The sequence below is a fragment of the Scyliorhinus canicula genome, chromosome 8 (assembly GCF_902713615.1).
Source record: "Scyliorhinus canicula chromosome 8, sScyCan1.1, whole genome shotgun sequence".
Lineage (NCBI taxonomy): Eukaryota > Metazoa > Chordata > Chondrichthyes > Carcharhiniformes > Scyliorhinidae > Scyliorhinus > Scyliorhinus canicula.
The window spans coordinates 85,484,357-85,508,978 of NC_052153.1; the positions used below are offsets into that span (position 1 = coordinate 85,484,357).

Consider the following 24,622-nt stretch of genomic DNA (forward strand, 5'->3'; position numbering starts at 1 on the left):
CCTATCTATTCCCTTCATAATTTTATGTTTCCATAAGATTCCCCCACATCCTTCTAAATTCCAACAAGTACAGTCCCAGTCTACTCAATCTCTCCTTGCAATCCAACCACCTCAACTCTGGGATTAACCTAGTGAATCTCCTCTGCACACCCTCCAGCGCCAATACGTCCTTTCTCAGGTAAGGAGACCAAAACTGAACACAATACTCCAGGTGTGGCCTCACTAACACCTTATAGAGTTGCAGCATAACCTCCCTGGTCTTAAACTCCACCCCTTTTGCAATGAAGGACAAAACTCCATTCGCCTTCTTCATTACCTGTTGCACCGGTAATCTAACTTTTTGCGACACATGCACTAGCATACCCAGGTCCCTTTGCACAGCAGCATGTTTTAATATTTTATCATTAAATAATAATCCCTTTTGCTGTTGTTCCTACCAAAATGGATAACCTCACATTTGTCAACATTGTATTCCACCTGCCAGACCCTATGATGGTTGATGGTTGAAGATGATTTGAGAGTCAACCACATTGCTGTGGGTTGAAGTCACATGTAGGCCAGACCAGGTAAGGATGGCAAATTTCCTTCCTTAAAGGCATCAGTGAACCAGATGGGCTTTTACGACAATCGACAATGGTTTCATGGTCATCATTAGACATTTAATTCCAGATTTTTATTGAAATCACATTCCACCAACTGCCCTGGTGGGATTTGAATCCCAATCCCTGAGCATTACACTGGGTCTCTGGGCCCCATATCTAAGGAAGGATATGCTGGCCTTGGAACGGGTCCAGAGAAGGTTCACAAGAATGATCCCTGGAATGAAGAGCTTGTCGTATGAGGAACGGTTGAGGACTTTGGGTCTGTATTCATTGGAATTTAGAAGGATGGGGGGATCCTTTAAAACAGAGATGAGGAGGAATTTCTTCAGCCACAGGATGGTGAATCTGTGGAACTCTTTGCCACAGAAGGCTGCGGAGGCCAACTCACTGAGTGTTTTTAAGACAGATTTTTGATTAATAAAGGGATCAGGGGTTATGGGGAGAAGGCAGGAGAATAGGGATGAGAAAAATATTCGCCATGATTGAATGGCGGAGCAGACCCGATGGGCCGAGTGGCCTAATTCTGCTCCTATGTCTTATGGTCTTATTACTAGCCCAGTGACAATACCACTACACCACTGCCTCCCCTAAGTACTAACAAGGGAGGACAATCAAGGCAAGGGAATATACAATGAATGGTAGGATGCTAGGAAGTGCAGAGGACTAGAGGGACATGCATGTCCATAAGTTCCTGAAGACAGCAGAACAGATCTGGTGGTTAAGAGGGCATATGGGATACTTGCCTTTATTAGCTGCGGCATAGAATATAAGAGCAAGGAGTTTATTATGATGGAGCTGCATAAAATGCTGGTTAGGCCACAGCTGGTGTACTGTTGCAGTTTTTGTCACCACACTACAGGAAGGAAGATATTGCACTCGGGAGGGTGCAGAGGAGATTCACCAGGATGTTGCCTGGGCTGGAGCATTTCAGCTATCCAGAGAGCCTGGATAGGCTGGGGTTGTTTTCCTTGGAGCAGAGAAGGTGGAGGAGAGACCTGATTGAGAGGTCAAAAATTATGAGGGCCTAGATAGGGTGGATAGGAAGGAACTTTCCCCTTTCGTGAAGTGATTGATACCAGGGGGCATAGATTCAAGATCATGGACAGGAGATTTAGAGGGGATGTGACAGAATACCTTTTCACCCAGAGGGTGGTTGGAATCTGGAACTCACTGCCTGAAGGGGTGCTAGAGGTAGGAACCTTCATATTTAAGAAGCATTTAGTTGGACCTCCTTCTGTACTGTAGGGATTTATTTGATGGATTCAATGAAATGCCATAGCACCTGCACCACATGGATTGCAGTTGTTTAAAAAAGCAGCTCACAACCACCTTCTCAAGGGCAATTAGGAGCTGGGCTACAAATGTTGGCCTGGTCAGGGAAGCCCATATCCTGTAAAAATGAATATAAAATAATACAAAACCACGGACACAGTGCTGGAAAATGGGATTAGAGCAGGAAGGTGTTTGATGGTCGGCATGGACACGATGGGCCGAAGGGACAGTTTCTTGGCGATAGCACATTTGACTTTTGGAAAGGAAGTCGCATCTGGAATTAAGGGACGGACCTGTCTCTGGGTCTAAATGGGCGTTGTTTGAAATGAAGTGAAACCTGGATTTTCTGGATCACTTTGAAAAGCCCATTTCTCCCAGTGATTCACCTGACGGCCTCTCCTCTCTTCGGTCAATAACGTGGGCAGGTTTAATGGTGCACGCAGAGAGAGAGAGAGAGAGAGAGGAACAACTTGAAACAAAGAATAGGGAGAAGTCCGGTTGTGGGCTGACGTCAAGGTGGACTGTCACCTCCCGCTTTAACAACTGTTTAACAGCAGCCAGCTGAGGGAGAGAGGTGTGCCCGGCTCGATCCCACACAACTCACATTCCGCAATGGTGACTTTCAACCAGCACTTCACTCTCTGACAGTGTGTTTCAACTGCTTTGCTTTGCAAATCTGCCCCAAAGTAAAATGGGAATTGGTGCATCAATGAGGGAGAGCCAGTGTTACTGACTGACAGGCTGGTCAACACGGAGACACCCGTCACAGCATCTTTTGCATCGAGGGAGGTGCTGAGAGGGAGCGAGTTGATCTGGTTGGATTTTCTTTCTAAGAACTTGCCCCCCTCCCCTTCCCATTTCCGGATGGAAAAAGAGGAGCCGAGACTACGCGCCCTCTTCCACGCCTGCGATGTTAACCGTTCCGGTCGAATCGAGTATGATGAATTTTCCACGGTCTGCCGGGAGCTACAAGTACAGGAGTCACAGATCGGCGCGATCTTTCACACACTAGACTCGGACAGGGACGGCTCCATCAACTTCCGCGACTTCACCCGAGGATTTCAAGAAGTTTCCGAGATGATCAAATTCGAGGCTCTGGGTGCTGAGCCTGACTGGGATGAATTCCAGCAAAGACTGGGCGACGAAGCCAGGTTAATTCCAAGGTGAAACCCTCAACTTTTATTTCACACAGCACACTTTCCGACGGAGAGACATACTGTGAGGAGTGTTGTTTTGTTTTGGATGTTGGGGGAGGGCTGCATTGTATTTGCAATTCAAAAAGTGGTGCTGCGGATTCAATGTGGGGAGGGGGGGGGGGGGGTGGACTCACCTGACTTTGCAGCCGTCAATCTAGTGTTGCAGACGTCAATCTTTCTCCACATTTCCAAATTTCTCAAATGCATTGCAGCCCGCCTCACCGTGCAGCTCCTGGCGGGAGATCCGCGCCATTTCTTAGGGTTCAGTGTGTGTTTGGCTGAATACTCTGACCTCTCTCATGCCTCACTCACTCGCTTCAACTGAACACAGAGTCAGTCACATGCCGACTTGAAGCAGATTTGAACAAATCAGCGGAGAAGCAACTTTGTTGCTATTCCATGTGAAAGTGGGGAAGGCTGCACAGCTGAGAAAGTACAGCTGAGAACTTTTCACTAGACCAGAGCGTGCTGCTGGATTTTAGTGGCATTATGAAATAGCGAGCCTATTGATGAGAATAATCAGACTTACGTGTGAGTGAAATATGATTTGGTAAATTAATTTGAGAGAAAATCCGGGTCGTGTACATGAGGTTGTTTGCTCAGTCGCTGTTATTCTTACGCCGCTGCCAGTCACCTTCCTTTAAATTACTCCAGGATGCCTTTTCCAATGAATTTCACGAGACCGGTTTCACGGCATGCCAATGCAGTGAACCGAATTCAGCAGACTGGTTCAGAAGAATTGTTTTTTTTAATTGGATGGGCATGGAAACCTAGAAGTTTTCACCGCTGAACAGATTGTTTGGCACTTGAGTGGGAGGAGGTCTTGGTACAGCCCGGTGTGTGTGTGTGTGTGAGGAATGCCATCTGAATTCAACATGAGGAAGACTGTTCCAGTAGACGAAAGGGTCCTGCCGGGAATCACAATACTCAAAAGAAACTTGAGCTTCTCACATGTCCCCATGTTTGTAAAGGTCGTCAAAGCGCAGAGTGGCAGATATATTCCACTAGTGTTCATAAAAGGATATAAACTGAAACCCAGTAATTACAGGCCAGTGAATTTAATCTCGGTGCTGGGGAAGTTTACAAAGAGTATAACTCGGGTCAAAATATCAGTTCCTAAATAAGAAAAGCCAACACGGGTTTGTTAAAGGCACATCGTGTTTGATTAACTTGCGGGAATTGTTTGATGAGGTAGCAGAGAAGGTTGATGAGGGTCATACTGTTGATACCCATGTACATGGACTCCGGAAAAGCATTTGATAAAGTTTTCCATAACATACTTAGGAGCAAACTTAGAGTTCATGGAGTACAAGCTCATGCTCCAAGCTGAACTTCCAAACGATTAGGGAACTCCTGTGGAAATTCTGCCCCTCGGCTTCCAGGAGTACCTTCCATGGATAAACGTTTATTAAATGTTATGCTATATTCAAACTAATGCTACATTTTACTTCCTACCAAGAGCCCTTCAAGGTTAGGTCAGCCAAGTCACTTTGGCGTATATTTCCCTACTTGGTAAAGATAACGGGCTGGATTCTCAAAAAATGGGTGTATGTCCCCACGCCGGCGTAAAAATGCTGGTGTTTCATGCCAGACTGTCCTTGAAAAAATTAAGAGTTATTCACCTTCTTGCAGGGGGCTGGCAGTGACCCGGAGTGCTTCTCGCAGCTTTCGATGCGGATATGGGCCCCTGCACTTTTGGTTCCGAGTCCATGCATGCGCATGGCAGCAGCCTCCATTGGCCGCGCCGAACGCGATGGCGGACTCAGCCAGTGGACCTGGACCAACAAACAAGGTCCCAATGATCTGCCCCACGCCGCTCCATCAACCCGCCTGATCGCTGCTCCAGCCGCCCATAAGGCCCCCCCGCCCCCCACCAGGGCAGCCGTGGACTGAGTCCCAACCGACCAGACATGGTTTGAGCCACGCCGTTGGGAATTCGGCCGGTCGGGACCGGAGCATCGCTATGTGGGCCTCTGGCACTGGCCCCCCATCTGCGCCGCGGAAATCGCACGCAAGCGATTCTCCGGAGACTAGAGAATTGCGGGAATGGCGCCTGGCCTGATTCGGGCTTTAAAGTGAATTCTCTTCCCCGCCCCAAACACGATTTTGGCGTGGGGCTGCGGAGAATCCAGCCCAACATTTTTTCCATCATTATTTCAGTATTTTATCACTTATTAATCAAATGTCTGCTGGAGGTGTGCATTTTTTGCCATTTGACTTTTGCCATTAGTCCATCACTACTCATCTGAAATAAAGCTGTGTTCATACTTTACATTAACTTACACTACTAGTTAACCCTTAGATCGGCAAACGTTTTAACTGGGATGTTGAAACATTACCACTGGCTGACAGATTTTCAGAGTAAGGTTCAGAGATTGGTGTGGGTGTCCTCAGTTAGAAAATTCTCCAAAGTAAAAGTGATAATTTTGAACAATCAGCTACTTTTGATATCACTTAAGGTGTTCTCCAGCTCCAGTTGTATTGTATATGTAGGTGAGTGTGGGGAAAGAAAATTTCAGTTACACAATTAATACAGCAGTAGATACTGTAAAGATTTACTCCTGTGGTGCCCTCTGCTGGCAAGTGGAATCTCCCTCGAGTATAAAGCTTCCCTTCACTGCCATTGGTAGTGCTAAATCTCATTACACAGTTTCTCAATTGCTTTTGATGATGAAACTATACTTTATTTTAGTACATTTTTTGCTAAGATTGTATTCCCTGACAAACCACTGTTTTAAAGCTGGCCTGTCCTGCAGTAGACTCTCCAATATAATATAACTGGCAATGACCTCGGCACACATTCCACAGAATAGGGTAGAGTAGTATGATCATTATGTTATTGGAATGCAAATTCAAACCCCACAATGGCAACTGGGGAATTTAAATTCAGTTAATCAAATACATTTGGAATAAAATAAGGTAGTATCAATAATGGTAATCATGAAACTACCAGATTATTGTAAAACCCCATTGAGTTTGCTATTGACCTTTAGGGGAGTAAATATGGTTTCTCTACTAATGGTCTCTCTAACTTAAGTTTTGGAGAATGTGTGTGATTTGTACATGGCCTGGGTGGGAATTTTGCACTGTTGCGTAGATTATAATAATAATCTTTATTGTCGCAAGTAGGCTTACATTAACACTGCAGTGAAGTTACTGTGAAAAGCTAATAATAATCTTTATTGTCACTAGTAGGCTTCATTAACACTACAATGAAGTTACTGTGAAAAGCCCCTGGTCGCCACATTCCGGCACCTGTTCGGGTACACAGAGGGAGAATTCAGAATGTCCAAACGTGCAGACGCCAAACAGACAGTGACCCAAGCTGGGAATTGAACCTGGGACCCTGGCACTGGGAAGCAACAGTGTTAACCACTGTAGGGAGCATTGGGTCCTTACTAGGTCCAGCTTATATGTGACTTCAGAACCACAGCAACATGTTTGATTCTCAACTGCCCTCTGAAATGGCCTACCAAGCCACACAGTTGTATTCAAGAAGGTACCTCACCATCACTGTCTCGAGGGCAATTTGGGAATGGGCAATAAATTCTGGCTTTGCTAGTGATGCTTACATCCAGTGAAAGAATCAAATATAATGGAATCCATTGCCCAATTGGCCTGCAGCAGTGCTATACTAACACATGCAACCCTTGCACTCCATTCTTACAGCTAACCTGACAAGGGAACAAACAAACCTTCCATTAGTGTGTACCCCACAAAGGAAAACTGTTTGCATCTCTTAATTGTTCAACAAGCTCTTCACAGCCATTTTAGGAGATTCCTCCAGCACTCAATACATCCATTTAAAACAGAAACTAGTTGAATAATGCAAAATAATTGGGCTATTGATTTTCCATCCCAGATTAGTTGCTTATACATTTTTTTCATTAAACTTTACATAAAGGGACGTATTGAAGGGCATTTTAAAGCCCACCCGGTCAACTGGGTTCAGCAGATATTGGAAAAAAGGGTGGCTCTGACTGCATGCCTCTAATAGAACCTGTCCAAATTCTCCTTCCATTTACATTAAAGGATAACGTAATCTCCTGTACAATCCAGCTCACTAAATTTCCAGATACTTATTGAGCCCAGGTAATCTATCACATTTGTGTACATCCAGGAAGGTCTCCCCTCCAGTCCAATGTTTCAAAACAGCAGATTTTACTGAAAACAATTACTTGTAAACCTGTTGAAAATTAGTAAAAGCTCTGCTGTGCAGCATTAACTAATGATGATGAACAGTAAGCTTTGATGTCATGACCTCACCTCACAGAGCACCCATTCATTATGAAACCTGTTAATTTACTAAAGGATTGTATGGTACCAAGATCACTGTCATGTGAGCTGTAATATCATTTTTTAAAAGTTCTCAATTTGCATTCACATATATATTTTGTAAAGCTATTGTATGTTTTCAGTGCTCCTTGCCTGCAGGTGGGGAACCTTGAGAAATCCTAGTTTTGTGCCATACTTGTGTTTGTGCTGGAAGCAATATGGGTCAAAGTTATTTTGTTTTGGGATCTGGGCTGGTTGAGGGTGAGTGATCTTGGGGGGGGGGGGGGGGGGGGGGGGGGGGGAGGGGGGGGGGGGGGGGGGGGGGGTTGCGGAGGAGAGTTGGCGCCCTTCATGCTCACCTGGGGTCATTTTTGTTCTGAGTGAGTCTCAGTTTTGTGATGATTATTATAAACTTAAAGACTAAAAATGCCCACCAGCTGTTATTTTGATTAACGAGTGCTTAAGTAAAGAAATAATAATGGAAAAAAAACTTGATGATTGCCAAACAGGAAATTTTATCTGAAAGTGACCTGACTAACCTCCAGCCTTGAGTGGCTCCAGTGGGAAATGACAATGGCATACAAATCAGTAAGTCTACATAGCAGGCACTGAGGCATATTCAGTGGAAAGGGCCACCATACCTTCAGCGCACATGGGTTAATTCTTCATCTTTGTACTCCTGGCACAGTAATTAGCTTGAGTGCAGAATAGGATTAGGCAAGGGAATGATTTTCAAATTGCTCATAAATTGAAATTGTGTCACTGCCTACTACAGCCTAAGGGAATTTGTGAATTGTTAGAAAATTACATTTTATGTTTGACTAATTGCTCAAAGTGATAAAGTGTGGCAGGAGAATTACTTGTGTACGACCAGAAGATCTCGAACTCTTGTTTGAATGATTCGTGGAATTTTCTTATGGACAATGGTTTCCTCCCACAAGTCCCGAAAGACGCGCAGTTAGGTAATTTGGACATTCTGAATTCTCCCTCTGTGTACCCGAACAGACGCTGGAACGTGGTGACTAGGGGCTTTTCACAGTGACTTCATGCAGTGTTAATGTAAGCCTACTTGTGACATTAAAGATTATTAATTAAACAGTCTCTACCACCTTCAAAGAAAAAAGACAAATCGTCCACTGCCAAAGTGAGTTAGAAATTCAGGGGAAATGTTGATTTCTTGGGAATTGCCATTACAGCTATTGGGTCAGTAATCTACTGTTAAATATTTTTACATTTTCTGAATGCTTTTGGTTTTGTAAATTTCTGAACTACTTCAAGGCACAATTCAAAACTGTTTTAGAAACATAGAAAATAGAAGCAGGAGTAGGTCATTCGGCCCTTCCAGCCTGCACCACCATTCAATATGATCATAAGACTATAAAACATGGAGCAGAATTAGGCCACTCGGCCCATCGAGTCTACTCCGCCATTCAATCATGGCTGATATTTTCTCATCCCCATTCTCCTACCTTCTCCCCATAACCCCGATCCCCTTATTAACCATGGCTGATCCTCCATCTCAAAACCATACCCACACACTCTCCCCATACCCCATCCATCTTTAGAGTTTTACTTTCTTTAGAGCCTTTACTTTCAACAACAATGCTTTATACAGTGCCTTTGACTTCATAAAGCATCCCAAGGTGTATCATAAGGACATTATGAAACAAAATATTACAGATAAGGAAATTTAGATCAAATCATCAAAAAGTTTGGTCAGAGAAGTTAGGGTTTGAAGGAGTGTCTTAACGAAGGGAAGCATGGTAGAGATGTAGGAAGGGTATTCCAGAGCTTTGAGCTGAGGCATCTGAAGATGCGGCCACTGTTTGTGGAGCAATTAAAATTGCAAATGTTCAAAAGACCAGAATTTGAGGAGCACATACTTTGGAAGGTTGTGATACTGGAGGAGATTCTGGAGATAGGGAGAAGTGAGGCCATGAAGACTTTGAAACCTAGGATGAGAATTTTAAAATCAAGTTATTGCTTAATGGGGAACTATTAAGTCAACGAGCAGCGAGTGATAGGTCAACGGGTCTGATGTGATTTAAGATACGGGCAGCAGACTGTCAGATGACATGACGGTTATGGTGGTAGAATGCAGGGGACCTACCAGGAGCATAATGGAAATGTTGAGTCTCGAGGTAACAGCAGTATGAATGAGAATTGCAGCAGCGGATCAGCTGAGTCATGGGTGAAGTCAGACCTGCTACAGAGGCGGCAATAGGTGGTCTTATTGATGGTACAAATATGAGGTCTGAAGGTTATCTTCGGGTCAACTATGACACTAAGGCTATGGATACATTGGTTTAACCTCTGACTGTTGCCAGAGAGAGTGATGGAGCCGATAGCTGGGGAACAGAGCTCGGCTGGGGACTGGAAAGATTGTCCGGAATTTTCCGTCCATCCTTGCCCTGTGATTTTCCAGTTTCTATGCACCTCCGCTGCCAAAACATGCACGGTGGGAGTTTGCCATCGGTGGTACTGGGAGATACCTTAGTGTAATATTTTGATGTCCAGCCAGAGATCATCCTGGTCAGTACACCTCAGGGTAGCACCACAGATTTAATTCCTCCACTGATGCTTCTTGCTAAATTTGCACTGTAATTTCATCATTTTATTTCTGCATAAGTGGGTAGAATTAAGAATCTGAACCTCTTTATCGCATACCTGTAAAGCAACCTGTGCACAGCTCATGGTTTATGCCTAAAGTTGTCATAGAAATATCAGAAGTTAAAAAAGTAAGACTGAGGGACAGAATATGGAAGGAAGATTGAAGAATAAATTACAGGAGCTTAAACTGCTCCGTTGAGAAGGTTGCAGGCTCACGTTGCTCGTGGAAATAAAAAAAAAAGCAACAAACTGAAAATGTGGAAAATCTGAAAACCAAAAGGCAATATTGGAAACATACTACTGGTCAGTGCACATGCACAGAGGTAACACACAAGGTAATGTTTTGGACTGAGCCTTTCTTCAGAACTGAAAATAGAGCAGACAGATAGCCAATGAAGTTAGTCAATTTGCCCTGTTTTACACCAGCCATCCAGTTAAAAAGGGCCAATTTCTGTTCTAATCTAATTCTTGAAACAGATGCCAACTTTCCACATTCTAAATCCATATTTTTGTAGATTTACAAAGAATTAATCAGAAAATACTATGGGACTGAAATTCGTTTTTGATGTTTCATAAAATAGATGGTCATGCATTTACAGCTTGATCTACACTCCATGCAATTTTATTTTCCACTGATTCACTGTCACTCATTTTGTATTTTCTTTTTTTTTATAAATGTTTTTTATTGGGTTTTCAAATGTAGTGTATTTACAGATGTACACAAAAGAGAAAGAAAAAACTGAAGATGTTGTACACAAGAGAAATACAATAATGCTATATATTTGGCAAAATCACGTGAACAAGTAAAGAAAAACATGTAGTGGGGAGGAAACTGGGGATATACATCGAGGACTCATTTTGTATTTTCAACCATGATCATTTTCTTACGCTTAACACTTCAGCACAGTTCTAGCGATCTTAGCGTACACTTATATTTTCAAAATGAATGCCAGCATTGAAAAGAATGTAGCAGTCATGGCTAGACATCTTTTTAAAAGTCATGAGGAATAGGAAGCAAATTAGGATAAAAAACAAGAGAGAATGAATTGAAAACTGGAATGGATAATTTAAAACTAAAGCAAGGGACAGGGATTTGCCAGTCTTTGTGTTGCACATAATGAGTTGCACATTCAGTGGATTGGAGGGGTAATAAGGGTTTTTTGGGGCCAAGGTAGGAAAATACTGGCACTGGGTGGCATGCTGGATTCAGGGCTAGCTATGTTTTTTTTTATAAATTTATTGTACCCAATTCATTTTTTCCAATTAAGGGGAAATTTAGCGTGGCCAATCCACCTATCCTGCACGTCTTTGGGTTGTGGAGGCGAAACCCACGCAAACACGGGGAGAATGTGCAAACTCCACACGGACAATGACCCAGAGCTGGGATCGAACCTGGGACCTTGGTGCTGTGAGGCAGCAGGACTAACCCACTGTGCCACCGTGCTGCCCTCGGGCCAGCTATGTTAACCTGGATTGACGTGAAGGGTGGGGAAGAATCCCACCCAGTCCCTGATTAAAGCCATTTATACTGGTTCAGGAGGTCACTAATGGAGGATGCGAATTTCATTAGTTTCCTGTGGAAGTATAGGCGCTGTTGTGTTTCTTGGTCATCCAGGAGAACCTACATGGAAGTTCATACCCTACTCCCAGCCCTTCAATTCCCACAGCACTATGGATCTATCTCTTTGTGAGTTCTGAAAGTTGCCAGATTCTATGCTTTCTCAGCCTAAGTAGTAAATGTATACTGCCAGAGGCATGGAGTACACGGCACTATTGCTTAAAATACGTGAAAGGTGTAAACTTAAACGGGGGAGCGTCTGGTTTAGCTCAATTGGCAGACTGCTGGTTCTTGCCAACAGTGCGGGTTAAATTTCTGTAATGGCAGAGGTTATTCATAAGGTCCCACCTTCACAACCTTGCCCCTCATGACCATTTGTCAGTTCTCTACCTCAAAGGGGTTAGAATCATAGGGTGGTATTCTCCCCCCCGCTCGCAATTCCCCCACCCCCCCCCCGAAACCGCGCGAATCGCGCTGGGCCACTCGGAGAATCGCCGCAAACGGCTAGCGGTGATTCTCCGGCCCAGATGGGCCGAGCGGCCACTCCGAAACGACAGGGTTCCAACGGCGCCGTCCACCCCGGTCGCTGCCGGCGGGAACTCTGCGGGAATGCTCGGGGGGTGGCCTGTTGGGGGGGGGGGGGCTCCTTCACCCAGGGGGAGGGGGCTCCGAAGGGGTCTGGCCCGCGATCGGGGCCCACCGATCGGCGGGCTGGCCTCTTCCCCCCCGGGCCTAAATTCCGCCGCGTCCGGCCCCTGAATTGCGTCGGGGCCGGCGCGCGTAAGAAGTTCCCCACGCATGTGCGTGATGGCGCGGCTCAACTGTGCATGCGCAGGATTGAGCTGCCCCAACTGCGCATGCACGGGTTGGTGGGATGCCCATTTGGCGCCGCGTAGGGACGCTTGAGTGGCGTGAACCACTCCAGCGCCGTGCTGGCCCCCTGTGGGGGCCAGAATAGGTCGTGCCCGGGCCCTGTTCGCGCCGTCGTGAAACGCGACAGCGTTCACGACGGCGCAGGCACTTGGTCTGCGGAGCGGAGAATCGCCCCCATAGAATTTACAGTGTAGAAGGAGGCCATTCGGCCCACTGAGTCTGCACCAGTTCTTGGAAAGAGCACCCTACTTAAGTCCACATCTCCACCTTATCCCCGTAACCCAGTATCCCCACCTAAACTAAGGGCAATTTATCATGTCCAATCCACATAACCTGCACATCTTTGGATTGTGGGAGGAAACCGGGGCACCCAGAGGAACTCTGCGCAGACACAGGGAGAATGTGCAGACTCCGAACAGACAATGACCCAAGCCAGGAATCAAACTTTGGATCCTGGAGCTGTGAAGCAAATGTGCTACCACTGTGCTACCGTGCCACCCGTTTGGGATTATGGCGACTTTACTCATTAGAGTAGATAGAGAAATACAGCACAGAACAGGCCCTTCGGCCCACGATGTTGCGCCGAACTTTTGTCCTAGGTTAATCATAGAATTTTGGACAATTTTCCATGGCCAATCCACCCAACCTGCACATCTTTGGACTTAAAATTAAAGTAGGGCATTAAAATTATTGTGAAGAATGAGAAAAACAGTTTGTGTCTGGATTTGAATTTAGTTCAAATTGTGCACTCTGATATTATTTTTAATTGAAATAATCAGATTTGTAGGTATTAGTAGCAAAATCTTCATTAAATAATACTCTAAAAAGTGATCTGCTGCAGGACTTTTGAAAATGAGGCAAATTATAATGATGCTTTTTATTATTTGGAAAGTTATTGCAACATAATTCCAAAATCTCATTTAGCTGCGAATGAAAGAGAATTTCTTTGTGGAACTATCCTGATAGTTTCAATCAGATCATTGATTTTATGGTTCTGGGTCATCAAATACATACAAGGATGATGGGAGTCTGGTTGTCTGATATATAATGGCTGAGGACCATCAGATCCCTACAATGCCATTCAGGATGGAGACCATTCAGCCCATCAAGTTGGACTGACCTTCTGAAAGAGAACTTTATCCAGGCCCACTCCCCTCTCCTATCCCCATAATCAGACTTAACCAGCACATCCCTGGACACCAAGGTGCAAATTTATCATGGCCAATCCATCTAACCTGTGCATCTTTGGACTGTGGGAGGAACCCAGTGGAAACTCACACAGACAAGGAGAGAAAGCGCAAACTCCACAATGACAATCATCCAAGGACAAAATTGAACCCGGATCCCTGATGCTCTGAGGCAGCAGAGCTAACCACTATGCCATTCTGGACAAGGATGCTTCTTCATGTCTCCGGGAAAAATAGTCACTGTCATGAATTACCTATTATATAAGGAATGATGGGAGCATTTAATTTACTAAACATTAGCTTGACATGACTGTTTAAAAAAGAAAAATTAGTGTTATATCATAGCAACAGAATATCATGTCACACAACTCAAAAGATACAGAACTCAATCTCATAAAAATGATTTTTACAAATGGAATAATGATTGTTGGCATTCGTGCATATTGTTCTTTTGATAAACACACATTTCTGTGTTGTTTTATAATCTGCCAAAAACATAGCAGTGTAGAATAAGAGTGTCAGTGCTGCAATCTGTTGGTTGCCACAACCATCAAGGATAAATTGTCCTGAATATTTTATTAATTTCTACGTTTTGGTAGGATCTCATCAGTAAGCGGTTCACAAATCAGTTACAGAAATTATAATTAACAGCAATTTAGTATTGCTCTTTCCATTTCAGATATCTTCAGAATACTGGACGAGTTACTGGCTCTGATAGTGTGAAGGAACTGAAATAATGCCGATTTTGATGCTGAGTCATTTTTCAAAGAACTCCAATAAATTGCTTAAATGTGATTTTCCTTTAACAAAGCCATGTAGACTCTGCCCCTGATTGCCTTGAATTTTGTTAATAAACTTTTATTTCACCAGCTGTCTTGGTACATAATTCAGTTTCTAACATTGGAGGGGAACTTCTAGGTGGTGGTATTTCCATATATCTGTTGTCCTTGTCATTCTGGATGGTGTTGTTCGTAGTTTGGAAGATACTTTCTAGGGGGCCTTTGTGAGCTCCTACAGTACATCTTGAAGATAGTACAACTGTGCATTGGTGGTGGAGGGAGCGAATGTTTGTGGATGGGATGACAATCAAGTAGGCTGCTTAGTCCTGGATAATGTCAAGCCTTTTGAGTGTTGTTGCAGCTGAACCTATTCAGGCAAGTGGAGAGTATTCCATCACATCCTGACTTGTGCCTTGTAGATGTCAATATTTACATGACTAGTTTGGTTCAGTTTCTAGTCATTGGTAACCTCCAGAATATTGATGGTGGGGGAATTCAACAATGGTAATACCATTAAATGTCAAGGGTTGGTGGTTAGATACGCTTTTGTTGGAGATGTTCATTGCCTGGCACTTACATTGAATATTGTTTGTCACGTGTCTGCCCAAGCCTGGGTATTGTCCAGGTCTTGTCCAGGTCTTGCTGCATTTGAACATACACTCCTTCAGGATCTGAGGAGTCATAAATGATGAACATGATGCAATCATCACCGAACATCCTAATTTCTGTCATTATGATGGAAGGAAGGTCAGTGATGAAGCAGCTGAAGATGGCTGAGCCTAGGGCACTGATCTGAGGAAATCCTGGAGTGATGTCCTGAAGCTGAGATGATTGACCACTGACAACCTCAACCATCTTACTTTGTGCTAGGTATAATTGCACCCATTGGCATGTTTCTCCCCAATTCCCATTGACTACAGTTTTGCCAGGGCTCCTTGATGCCGCACTCAGTCAAATGTGGCCCTGATATGAAGGGTATTGACTCTCATCTCAGACTTTTTCGGAACCCAAACTGAGCATCAGTGAGCAGGTTATTGCTATGCAAGTTCTGCTTGATAGCACTGTTGAAGATCCCGTTTAGCATTTTGCTTATGATCAAGGTTAGACTGATGGGACGGCAGTTGGCCTGGTTTGATTTATTTCTGTTTTTTATGTACAGGACATACTTGGGCAATTTTCCACATTGCTGGGTAGATGCCAGTGTTGTAGCTGTCCTGAAACAGCTTGGCTAGGGGTGTGGCAAGTTCTGGAGCACAGGTCTTCAGTACTATTGCTGGAAAATTCCTTTGTACTCTGTCCTACCATCTCAAAGATAGAAAAAACGATCAACAACTCAATATGTGCCCCTGACCTGCCCCACCGCTGGCAGTTAGAGCCACATGTGAAGCGGCAAAGAAATGCCCCTCAGCTGGCCACTGGAGGGGTACCTATGGACTTGGGAGTGGGCGGGGGTGAACCTACGGACTTATGAGGCCCATGGGGATACACTAATCAATCTCCCCATGGGATTCGTAGAATATGAGCTTCCCCACTGGTGGGCGGTGACCCGTCCGGCTAGGACTCATGTCTTGCTCTGCAAAAGCTGGTCCGGACTGGGACCAACATTCTCATAGTCCCGACTGGGACCTCTAGTGTTGTATGCTGCTGTAGCGGCCGTTTCCTTGACCTCAATAAACTCCAGTTAACCTAGCTTCTCGAGTCTCCTGGGTCTTAATGCACTTCAAAAGCAAAGCAAACTAAAATTAAAGTTGGAACAAAATTTCAACAGTTTTAAAGTCAGTGCATTATCTTTTGAATTGGATATTTAAGATAAAATTTGTAAAGCTCTCTCTGCTTCCAGTCTAAAGCCCTGCTTAATGGGAGCACAGGTTGGAGAATCATGTGTTGGGTGTGTATGCAATCTTTATGCAATGCTACCAACGTTTTGCTGATTATTTTAAAGACAAGACCATCTGGATTGCTGTATATTGATCATTCTACCTGTTTCTCCCAATTCTAAAATATGTGGTCTTGTCAAGTCAGTGTCCACAACAAAATTTACCCTCTGGCCTTTGGAAGAGGCACATCAAAGGATCAATGAATATTTGAAAAAAAAGCTAATTACTGAAATATGTAAGTAATGATTAATGTATCAAAATCTATTTTCACTGTAAACTCTGCAAATTGAGCTCTGAATTAGTCCCCAACAGTCAATCAGATCTCGAAAGGGGTCGAGTAGATGCAATTTACTTCCCTTATAAGTCATGAGTGAATGTCTGACTTGAAATACCCTCCAAAACTGCCGCTACTCTCCGCACATGGGATCTTGTCTTTTCACCACCTTTTCCCCTACCGGAACGTGTGCTATTGCCGTTTCAAGAATTTTGTTCTGTAGAGTGTTCAAATAGAATTGTAAACACAGAGCTATCCAGCAGCGTAGGTTATTTCCACTAATCAGTATTTACATTTCCATGATTTTGATGTCAGGTTGTGGAACTCGATCCAGTAGAAAGCAACTTGGATTGAAATGCATTTGCTCCTTTTAACACCTTTCCATCTAATTGATTGCTGATGTGATTTCATTTGCTATGTTTAAAGTTTTTGCCAAGGCACAGGTGTTAGGTGCTTAGCATTGTAAGAGTCTTTCCTGTTTATTTCCTTTGTTCCCATTTCTTTTATGCTATTTTATTATTTTGGGACATGGACCCATAATTGGAATGTGCCTTTAAGCAGAAGAGAAGCAGCCTGCATGCCAGGATGCTCTATTCCCGGTTTTGATTTTAGCCAGGCTCCATGGCATCGACTGGATCTTAGGAACCAGGTTCATAGGGAGTCAGTTCGATTGGCTGGCTGGCTGGCAATTGGTGGGTTGGACAGGGACAGTGTTCTGCCTGATAGTGATTGGTTCCTGCTTTTTGAAAGAACTGGGCAGAAGAGTTTAGACCTTGGAAGTGAAAGGAACTCTCTCTCTCTCTTTCCTGCTTGCTGAAGTGAACAAACTGCTTTATTGTTCTGAAAGCAGTGAGTGCCTGGCATATCCTTTGCCGTGAACCTGGAATGATGCGGAGTCTGCAGAGAAGGTAGATAATCTTGCCAGAGAAAACCATTTCAAACCTAGAAGGAAGAGGTATCAAAGCGAAAGCTGAACTTCAGAAAGACACTAACCAGAAATCATCCCAGTGCATCAAAGATCTTTATGCTTTTATTTTTATTAATATTTTCTTTCCCTTTCCACCATCCTTTCCTGACTGTGTTGTTTGTCTGTCTGTTTGTGTGTAGAGAGGGGGGTTAGTTGGGGATGAAGGTTGGGAAAGGAGTATTAGATAGTCAGTTACATTTTCTGTCCATTTACTGTACATAATAAAAGGTTGCATGTGTTAACGTTAGAAACCTGGTGGCTGCAGGTTTATTGGGACCAACCAAGGACCTCGGGTTTTTTAAATAAAATCTTCTTTCACCATGCACTGGCCCAGCATGATTCCTCAAAATGTTGGACTGAAAGCAAAAAATTCCTTAGATTCAAACACAGACAGAAATGTGTGAAGCAATTCCCAAATGCTGCTGAAATATCTGAAATGTGCAGGGTCAGACTGTAGATAACGGTCCCAAGATCACCATCTGACAGCGTTTCCGTAAACTGGTTGTTATGCCTCATCTATCATTTCTTGTATTTCCAAACAGACCTGCTCAGGTTGCGGCCCTTTACCAGAACCTGAAAACAGCAGAACCCAGGCTGATTAATCAATATGAATCTGTGGTCACGAATTTTGTTCACGATATTACATTGCAGAATGCAGAATTGGAAAAACTAGCCCAAACTGTGAAAAGGTAAGAATCATTTAGAATTAATTTTATGGGGTATATTTTCCTCTATTGTGAATGGAGCTAAGTAGGAGGTGTATGGAGATGAAAGATAGGCTGGAAGAATTGCATGTTCATAACGGTTTCCCTGATTTTCAACCTATATATTTGACTAGTTGGAAAATCAGGCAGTATCCATTATGGATATCTAATTCTTCTTGACTGTTTTTTTTTCCCCTGTATGTGTTCTACCTATACTATTATTTATGCCCAAGAGCAAAAGAATAATATGTACCCCAATTTGTTTCAGAATGAGTAAATAACCTTGCCTCCAGAGCTTTGACACGCTCATCATCGGCTTTAGGGTCGGTTTCCACATTTATGCTGATGACAGTAAGCTCTAACACTCCAGCTGCATTCATGATTTTCCCACCCCTCCTGCCCCTCCGCACTACCTATGAATGACATCCATGCTTTAAGAAGGTGCCTCAACTTCCTTAAGACACTTGTGAGAAAGACCAAAGTCATCGTCTTAAGTTTCCACCATAATATCCATACTCTTGGCATTGTTTCCAACCCCATCTCTGGTCACTGTCTCAAGCTCATGCACACCCTCTTGCTACCGTCTGGCCTGATTAAATGCACCCGCCTCCCACCTCGTAAAGGTGAGGTCATTAATTTCCACCCAACTATTCCAATGTTTCCTGGTCATTTTCCCATCTTCCACCCATCTGAGCCCAGATTGAAATTCCCTCTCTCAATCCTTCCAAGTCACCATCCTCCCTAAAACTTACCTCTTCAACCAGGTTTTTGGTTATCCGTCCTAACATCTCCTTGATATCCAGGCTTGGTAAGTTTTTTTTTCTTATAGTGTGTCTCTTGAGAGCCTTGGCAGTTTGTTCAACATCAAAGGTGTTATTGACCAAATACAAGTTGCTGTTGTTGGCATAAACATATTGGGAATGATTCAACTAAATGAGAACAAAGTTCCATAGTGAACACACTTAACTATATGTTTCCCACGCTCGCAGCGCCGAGAAACACATAGCTATACAACTCTACTCGCATTAAATAAGAGGCCTCAGCAGGAAACTCATGGCCGAGTCCGCAAATAGCTTTGTTTTCTACACCAAGGAGCTTTGCTCACCGGAACTCTTCAGTGAGAGGGCGGGACTCTCCCCTACCCGGCGGGGCAGGGGGTCCCGGCGTAGAGGAGTGGCGACAACCACTCCGGCGTCGGGCCCCCCAAAGGTCGGAATTCTCCGCACCTTTAGGGGCCAAGCCCTCACATTGAGGGGCTAGGCCCGTGCTGGAGCGGTTGGCACCACACCGACTGGCGTCCAAACCGGCTCCAGCGGCCTTTGCCGCCCGGCGCCGGGTCTGGCCGAAAGGCCTTCGCTAGTTCGCGCATGCGCCGGTGCGTCAGCTGCCGCTGATGTCACCACCGGCGCATGCGCACTGGGGGATTCTCTTCTGCCTCTGCCATGGTGGAGGCCGTGGCGGCGGCGAAAGAAAAAGAGTGCCCCCACAGCACTGGCCCGCCCGCCGATTGGTGGGCCCCGATCGCGGGCCTGGCCACCGTGGGGGCACCCCCCGGGGTCCGATCGCCCCGTGCCCAGCCCCCAGGGTCCCGGGGGCCCGCTCCCGCCGCCGATCCCACCGCCACCAGAGGTGGTTCAAACCACAGCGGCGGGAGAGGCCTCCCAGCGGCAGGACTTCAGCCCATTGCGGGCCGGAGAATTGCCGTAGGGGGCTCGGCGATTGGAGGGTGGTGTTTGCCACTCCCGCCAATTCCCGGGTGGCGGAGAATTTCTGCCACGGCGGGGGCGGGATTTTCGGCGGCCCCGGGGGGGTCGGAGAATTTCGCCCAGAGATTGGGACACCATTTTTAAATAGCGTCCTGATCTCCGAAGCTCCCAACACGACCACCAACCTCCTCCAAGCTATTTCTAAATGACGCCCCCCCCAACACCCATGCAGGGCACCCCAGCCCAATTGCCAGCATGTAAAAAATGCCTTGGCAGTACCAGGCTTCCATCCATACAACAGCACTGAAACCACTAACCCAAAATCATAAATAATAGACTGTGAATGTGCTGCGTTTTCTTTCCTAAAGCTTCTCAGAATCTCTGCTTCTTTGATGCAGTAAATGAAACCATTATCTGATGCCTCTTCTCCATTGTCCAATTCAATTTGACTCCTCATGTTTGGTTTCAACCATAAGCAGAGCATCTCTAGCATTAGTTGCTCCTCCCAGCTCTAGACCATTACCTCTGAAATCCTGCAAGATATATCTGTGCCCCTTTCCTCTTCCTCAGCTAAATGCTACCCCTTGATAACTGTACATAGACATTATGTTGGATTCCATATGTACTTTTAAACATCCAGTTCTACTTCTCCACCACGTTTCTTTCAACTACTTTGCTGCATCTATGTTGTCAGACTGCTTTTGTGACCTTTAGTCTTGCAGCAGTTTGGTCGTGTTAAATATTGGGACAACCAGCAATGTCCATATGCTTGCCATTGATGCTATCCCCCTCCCAGCTATAGTTTCTGGTTGAATCAGATTGTTTGCAACGTTTGTGTCCTATATGACCCTGAACGCAGCTTCTAACCGTATCCTCTCCATCACAAGTCTGTCTCTTCATTTCCAAAACAGTGCCTACTTCTGCCTTTATTTTGGCGCACGTACTGCTGAAACTATCATCTTAACTACACCAATATTCTCCTAACTGTTCTCTCATCTTCCACACACTTCAACACATCCACACACTTTACATCCAATGTTTGGGACAGGAACACATGGCCTACAGTGTCCGACACATGAACTTTGCAGTCCTTGTTGAACTACAGTGACTACCAGTGTCCTACACCTCCAATTTTAAATTATCATTCCTGTGTCGAAATCCCTTCATGGCCTCCCATGAGTAACTTATTTTAATCCTACATCTGCCCCAGCACTCTGCATTCCTCCAACTATATTCTTTGGGCATCCCGGCTCATATTACCCCAATTTGATGGCCATCTCAATTCCTGTGCTTTACAACTTCTTTCACCTTCATTCTCGCCTTCGTCAACTGTTCAGCTGTATAGAACCTTAGTTAGGCCACACTTGGAGTATAGTGTTCAATTCTGGTTGCCACGCTACCAGAAGGATGTGGAGGCTTTAGAGAAGGGTGCAGAAGAGATTTACCAGGATGTTGCCTGGTATGGAGGGCATTAGCTATGAGGAGCGGTTGAATAAACTCGGTTTGTTCTTACTGCAACGACGGAGGTCGAGGGGCGACCTGATAGAGGTCTACAAAATTATGAGGGGCATAGACAGGGTGGATAGTCAGAGACTTTTCTCCAGGGTAGAGGGGTCAATTACTAGGGGGCATAGGTTTAAGATGCGAGGGGCAAGGTTTAGAGGAGATGTACGAGGCAAGTTTTTTACACAGAGGGTAGTGGGTGACTGGAACCCGCTGCCGGAGGAGGTGGTGAAAGCAGGGACGATAGTGACGTTTAAGGGGCATTTTGACAAATGCATGAATAGGATGGGAATAGAGGGATATGGACCCTGGAAGTGTAGAAGATTTTAGTTCAGACGGGCAGCATGGTAGGCATAGGCTTGGAGGGCCGAAGGGCCTGTTGCTGTGCTGTACTTTTCTTTGTTCTTTGTTCTTTGTAAAACTCACTTTTTTAAATCAGGCTTTTAATCACCCATCCTAAAATGTCTCTCTTTGGATCAACATCTATTTTTTCTGTTATTGTTGTAATGGAGTAATGTCACTGATGCTACTAACCATTTTTGAAATAGATGACTCTTGAAATCAGCTTAACAAATTAAAACCAAACCAAATTGCTTTGTTACTCATCAAAACTATTGTACTTTGGATATTTAAATATAAGCAGGTTTTTCCCAATTGCTGCATTGTTGTAATCTCTGGACTCAGAAGAAGGAGGTGAAGCTGATTGTAGTATGCAGGGCTCTGTTTTATTGCTGCTTGTTTGTTTCAGGGCACAGGATGAGGCTGCACAGCACGTGAGTGAACTAGAGGGGGATATTGATCAACGAATAAAAATGGCAGTTCATAACTGCCAAAAGGAGGTGAGATTGTAAAGAGAATTCCAAGTCTTTTCAAATATTAACTATGATTTTTTTTGTTCAAAACCCCAAACACCTTGGGCGGGATTCTCCCAACGGGCGGCTAAGTGCCGACTCCTGAGTAAAAACGGGAGTGCACGTTGGCTCTGGCGCACACGTCTTACGGCCTCCTGCCCCTTGTCCTGCCCATTCTCGCCCTCTCCCGTATCCTCCTGGGCGGACGAGGCCTGGTGTTCATTCTCCTCCTCCAGCACATTGCCCTCTGCTGCACAATGTTGTGGAGGATGCAGCAGGCCGCCACAATGCGGGCGACCCTCCTAGCGTCATACTGGAGGGTCCCTCCAGAATGGTACAGCCACTTGAACTACATCTTCAGGAGGCTGAAGCACCGCTCGATCACACTCCTGGTTGCTGTATGGGCGGTTGTTGTAGCGGGTCTCCACATTGATCTGTGGCCTCCGGCTAGGTGTCATCAGCCACAACTGCAGTGGGTAGCCCCTGTCGTCCAGGAGCCACACACCCCAGCCAGGGTGGGGGGGGGTCGTCCCAAACATGTCAGGAATCTTCGAATGTGCCAGGATGAAGGCATCGTGCACAATGCCCGAGTATCGGGCGCAGACGTGTGTGATGTGTAGCTGATGGTCGCATATCAGCTGCACGTTCATGGGTGAATCCCCTTTTGGTTTGTGTAGAATTGCCTGTCATCTGCAGGTGCTCGCAGGCGGACATGCATCCCATCGATCACTCACTGAACCCCGCCGGCCCGGGCATCCTGATGGGTTCGGTCCACATTGAAATGGATGTATTGAGCCAACTGGCCATATACGTCCTCTGTGACGGCACGGATGCCCCTGTGAACCGAGGCCTGTGAGATCCCGGACAAGTCCCCTCTCGGCGCCTGGAAGGACTCTGTCGCTTAAATGTTCAAGGCAACCATCACCTTGACGGTCACCGGAAGTGGGTGTCGTCCCTCAAACCGCCGCAGTGCCAGGTGTGCCATCATCTGCCAGATATTTCGCAGTCTCTCTGCTCAGCCGGAGCCTTCGACGGCATGCTCCATCTGTACTCCTGGCCCCGTCAGTGGACTGCACCGTGGGGACTTGCGGTGCTGGCGGACATCCCCAATGTAAGGAGTACCGTCAGCTGGCACTGCCCTCGCCAGAGGCCCCATCGGGGCTACTGTGGGTGTTGCATTAGATGGGCCGCCGGCGGGTGGCGGCCGGGGGGGGGGGGGGGGGGGGGGGGGGGGTGCATTTGGCGGAGGGTTTGGTGCGGAGTTGGGGGCACCATACTGCTGGTGACACTCTGTAGAACCATGGGCCAAGGTGGGTGGTCAGTGGGTGTGCAGCAAGATTATTACGATAATGGTGGTCTGGGACTGGACAACCCCCCCCAATCCTGTGGGGGGGGGGGGGGGGGTCACCTCAGCAGCTCGGCCTGTTCCCCGGCACCCAAACCAGCCCGGCCAGTGTCCGGTCCAGCAGCCCACAGTCGCTCCTCTCTGTGTCCCATCTCCTCTCTCTCTCCTTCGGCAGCCATGACGCCGGTTTCACGATTTTTAAAAGCACAAGTAAACCGTGCCATCGGGAACTAGGTCCATCGGGGGAGGAGAATCGAGGAGGCCCCGAAAATACCCAGTCAAGCCTGCTAATGATATGCAAATGGCGTTTACTGTCTCTGCGTTCCGGAATGATTGACACTGCTGCCCAGATGATGGAGAATCGTATTTGATGTCAAATAGTTACCATGGGCGGGATTCTCCCCTAACCAGCGGAGCGGGCCGTACCAGCGCCGAGGAGTGGCGTGAACCATTCCGGCCAACCAGCACCGAAGGGGCTCCACCGGCCGGCATGAGTTGGCGCATGTGCGGTAGCGCCAGCGTGTGCTGGCATCATCCCAGCGCATGCGCAGGGGGGGTTCTCCGCGCCGGCCATGGCGGAACGTTACATTGGCCGGCGCGGAGGGAAAGATTGCCCCCACAGCACACGCCCGCCCGCGGATCGGTGGGCCCCAATCGCGGGCGAGGCCACCGTGGGGGCCCCTTCTGGGGCCAGATCCCCCCACGCCCCCCGAGGACTCCGCAGGCCGCCCGCGGAGCCATATCCCGCCGGTACGGACCTGGTATATTTTACGTCAACAGGTCCCGCCAAAAATGGGCGGCCACATGGCCCATCGCGGGCCGGTGAATCGCCGGGGGGCCGCTACCAACGGCCCCCGAACGGCACAACGCGATTCCCGCCCCCGCCAAAAAACGGGCACTGGAGAATCCAGCAGGCGGCGTTGGGACAGGGTTTACGCCGCTCCCAGGCGATTCTCCGGCCTGGCGGGGCGTCGGAGAATCCCGTCCCTGGTGCGATTTTGGCATCGGAACCTATTCTCCGCCCAATCGGTTTTGCGATTTAG

At 46.3% G+C, this 24,622-nt stretch overlaps 1 protein-coding gene across 3 annotated transcripts in view; it reads left to right on the forward strand.

The window, feature by feature from the left end:
- The first annotated feature begins 2,380 nt into the window (after window positions 1-2,380).
- Window positions 2,381-24,622, forward strand: part of rasef (RAS and EF-hand domain containing) — an 80,042-nt gene continuing 57,800 nt past the window's right edge. For 2 of the 3 annotated variants that reach the window (XR_005461597.1, XM_038804893.1), the window contains exons 1-3: window positions 2,381-3,037; window positions 18,013-18,159; window positions 22,132-22,222. Coding sequence is in view for 2 of the 3 variants with exons in the window: in XM_038804893.1 (XP_038660821.1) it covers window positions 2,739-3,037; window positions 18,013-18,159; window positions 22,132-22,222 (537 nt within the window). In the remaining variant the exon portion in view is untranslated. The remainder of the gene's footprint in view (window positions 3,038-18,012; window positions 18,160-22,131; window positions 22,223-24,622) is intronic. The other variant, XM_038804892.1, reaches the window with a different exon arrangement.